Source organism: Dipodomys ordii, unplaced genomic scaffold (assembly GCF_000151885.1).
Source record: "Dipodomys ordii isolate 6190 unplaced genomic scaffold, Dord_2.0 Scaffold77, whole genome shotgun sequence".
NCBI lineage: Eukaryota > Metazoa > Chordata > Mammalia > Rodentia > Heteromyidae > Dipodomys > Dipodomys ordii.
The window spans coordinates 798,246-801,821 of NW_012267293.1; the positions used below are offsets into that span (position 1 = coordinate 798,246).

The 3,576-nt window shown below is 56.9% G+C and overlaps 1 protein-coding gene across 1 annotated transcript in view; it reads right to left on the minus strand.

Moving 5' to 3' along the window:
* Positions 1-3,576, minus strand: part of Smoc2 (SPARC related modular calcium binding 2) — a 65,942-nt gene that overhangs the window by 48,143 nt on the left and 14,223 nt on the right. The window contains exon 6 of the mRNA XM_013024511.1: positions 1,984-2,083. Coding sequence (XP_012879965.1) covers positions 1,984-2,083 — 100 coding nt within the window. The remainder of the gene's footprint in view (positions 1-1,983; positions 2,084-3,576) is intronic.

Sequence of the window (3,576 nt, forward strand, 5' to 3'; positions counted from 1 at the left end):
CCCCCTGCCCCCCTGCCCATCTCCTCTCCTCCTCTCCTGCTCCCCTGCTCTCCTGCTCTCCAGCATGAAAGGCCTCCAGGAAACACAAGGGAGATTGAATCTGAAGTCGACCCTCCTTAAGAACTCTGGTGAAAACCACTCCTGCGGCTTTCCTATGGCCAGCAGGCAGCTGGTGAGCGGAGGGAGAGGACGCACCCACACGGTGTGCTTCCTGATGTTTGCAGAAGACAAGTGGGGCCTGCGCTCCAGAGTAGCTGGGATTCCAGGCGTGAACCGCAGAGCCCAGCTGAGGCTAGACGTTTACACAAACAGACAGAATACTCTTTTCCCTAATCCATTCCTTGGCCCTAGATAATCAGTGCAAACAATGAAGCGCAGTGTTTATGAGGAAAATCACTGGGAGCGGAAAGGCCAGTGGGTGGTTCTGGAAGCAAGGCAGAATCCGGACACGGCGCAGATCTCACTGATTCTGCACACAATTTTCTTAGAAAGCTTCTTGCACGGAAGACACTTTCCCTAGTGTCCCTAAGAGAGAGTGAGCTGTCCTCCCCACGGCCGTTCTGCTCCGCAGGGGACGTGGAATTGGGGGAGAAAGGACCTCTCAGCAGGCAGCTCAGCACCGCGCGCTTTCCTTTCTTTCTGTCACAAGTTCACAAAACAACTATCAGGTATCAGTGTTAGTTCAGTTAAAAGAAACAGCTTTTTTTAGGTCTTGAACAACCAAGTCGTTTTGACAGTCAGTACATTTCACTTCCTCATCGCACAGCACACATGCTTACGAGGACGGGCAGTCCACTGCGAAAGGAGCAACTTGCAGAGAAGCAGCAAGTTCTCACCGCAGACGCTTCAGCACTTGCAGGGAAAGTTCGGGAAAATGTGTTGCCCTTTGTTTTTGTCAGTTTTGTGCTATCCACGTAGGGCTTTTGTGGGTCAGATCACTGTCTCCCCGGAAGGGCTGACAGGCTGCCCGGGGAGCGTCCACCCCGAGCCGTGGGTGGGGGGAGCCGTCCACCCCGAGCCGTGGGTGGGGGGAGCCGTCCACCCCGAGCCGTGGGTGGAACCGGAGCGCCCCGGCTGAGGGAGGGAGGAAGCCAAGGTCCAAAGCCAAGCATCAAAAACGTTCATTCATTTATGAATTTAGACCTACCAGGAGGAGGAGGAAGATGATGAAGATGAAGAATTAGATTTGACATGAATGTCAGGAGAATTGGGGATTAGCAGGAGGGGAAGAAGGGTACTAATGATGAAGGAGATCAAAGCATGACACACACACGTATATATGTACGTATGAATTGAAATAATAAGACCCACCATTGTTTGCAAAGGGGGGGGGAGATGCGCTGGAGGTAAACTTGTCTAAGATATACTGTATGTATCTATGGAATTATCACTAGGAAATCCCATTAGTATGGGAGCAATTATCATATTAATGTCTAATTAAAAAATTTAATAATAGCAGAATCACATGTAGCCCTTTTAGCAAAATATTAAGGGAGACACCATTTCATAGATTACTATCCTGCCTAATTCACTTTTTTTTTTTTTTTTTTGGTACACCAAGGGGTCCTATGAGTAATAAGACAACTCCAACAAGCCACATAGAAACTGGCCTGGGAAGCACAGTCCCCGTGTTCTTCCGATGTTTATACAAAATTAACATTTTTACACTCTGGCCAAAGGAAACGTGTCACGTCCACTGGTAACCTCAGCCTCTGTGGTTATATCTTAAAATGAAGATCGCCAAATCATTGTAACCTTCCACAGTTCAGATGAGGTGTCTTCCCCTTGTGAGCCACCTAGATCTGTGTTTTCTCCCTTAAAATCAACCTCAAATAGTACATGTGATGCTTCGTCCAGTGACCCGGTCCCTACTCACCACCACCCGCCGTCCACCGTCCTCCAGAACGGAACGGACACCCACAAGACCACTGCGAGAGGACAAGCACACGCGTCTGCGTGGGGGCAGAGGCAGAGGAGACCTACCCGGGCATCTGGGCGTCTTGTGGGCCACAGCGGTGCCGCTGATGGGCCTTCCGTTGGGTGTGACACACCAGCAATACCCTGTGTAGCTGTGGCACTGGACCTGTGGAGAAAGAACAGGCTGATGTGGCCACGCTGCCACGTGCAAGCCAATTACAGACCTGTGGTCACCTGGTGTGGCCACGCTGCCATGTGCAAGCAGACTGGAGGCCTGCGGTCACCTGGCGGCTCTGAGAGCCGCGTCTGCACATGCTATCAAAGGCCACATCCACACTCGCTCCTCAGGTACAGAAGGGATGGAGCCACGTGTAGCACCAGGCTGGCCATCCCCACAGGGCTCGGCCTCCACCATACAGCCTGGAAACTTGAGGCCCCAAGAATGGGAGGCCCAGCCTTTCCACTGGCCTGTGGCAGACTCAGGGAGAGGGGAAGGGTGTCCAGAGCCAGGGACGGTCTGCCTCCGCGGAGCCCCTCAATGACCACAGGGAGGGGTCTCGTGCAGCCCCGCCCCTCCTCACGCTCCCAGGGTGAGGGCTCAGGACTCCCTGGCACTGCCCCAGGCCGGGTGACCGGTGGGACCGCATGGCTGGCCAGCGAGTCTACAGTGGTGCTATCCCCCAGAGCAGCCCACTCACGAGAAACCGCAGGGCCGACTCTCACCAAACAGAGCCAAAGGACAACCTGAGCTGCCATCCACCCAGCCGCGGCCCCTGCCACGGGCCGCGTCACCATGCTGGCTCCTGGCCCTGACCTCACGCCCTCGGCACATGTTCCTAATTACACCTCAGCTCTGTGTCAGGCCAACAAATCTAACTCCCCAGGGGGAAACGGCTGAGCCTCGCACCCAGCACCGTGGCGGGCATGCCCGCAGTGTGCCTGGAGCCTCGCACCCGTGTCACCAGCCGTGTGTGACACCCAGGGGCACCAGAGCTTTATTCCTGTGTCACACCAGGAGAATCCCGTGGGATGTGACAGCCGACTCCCCCTCCCGGCCCGACCCCAGCACACCCACCCCCGAGCACACCCACCCCCGAGCACACCCACACCCCAGCACACCCACAGCCCAGCACACACACACCCCAGCACACCCACACCCCAGCACACACCACAGCCCAGCAAACACCACGGCCCAGCGCACACCACAGCCTAGCAACCACCACGGCCCAGCACACCCAAACCCCAGCACACCCACACCCCAGCACACACCACAGCCCAGCACACACCACACCCCAGCACACCCACACCCCAGCACACACCACGGCCCAGCACACCCACACCCCAGCACACCCACACCCCAGCACACACCACGGCCCAGCACACACCACACCCCAGCACACCCACACCCCAGCACACACCACGGCCCAGCACACCCACACCCCAGCACACCCACACCCCAGCACACCCACACCCCAGCACACACCACGGCCCAGCACACACCACACCCCAGCACACACCACACCCCAGCACACCCACACCCCAGCACACCCACACCCCAGCACACACCCACACCCCAGCACACACCCACACCCCAGCACACACCACACCCCAGCACACACCACACCCCAGCACACCCACACCCCAGCACACACCACGGCC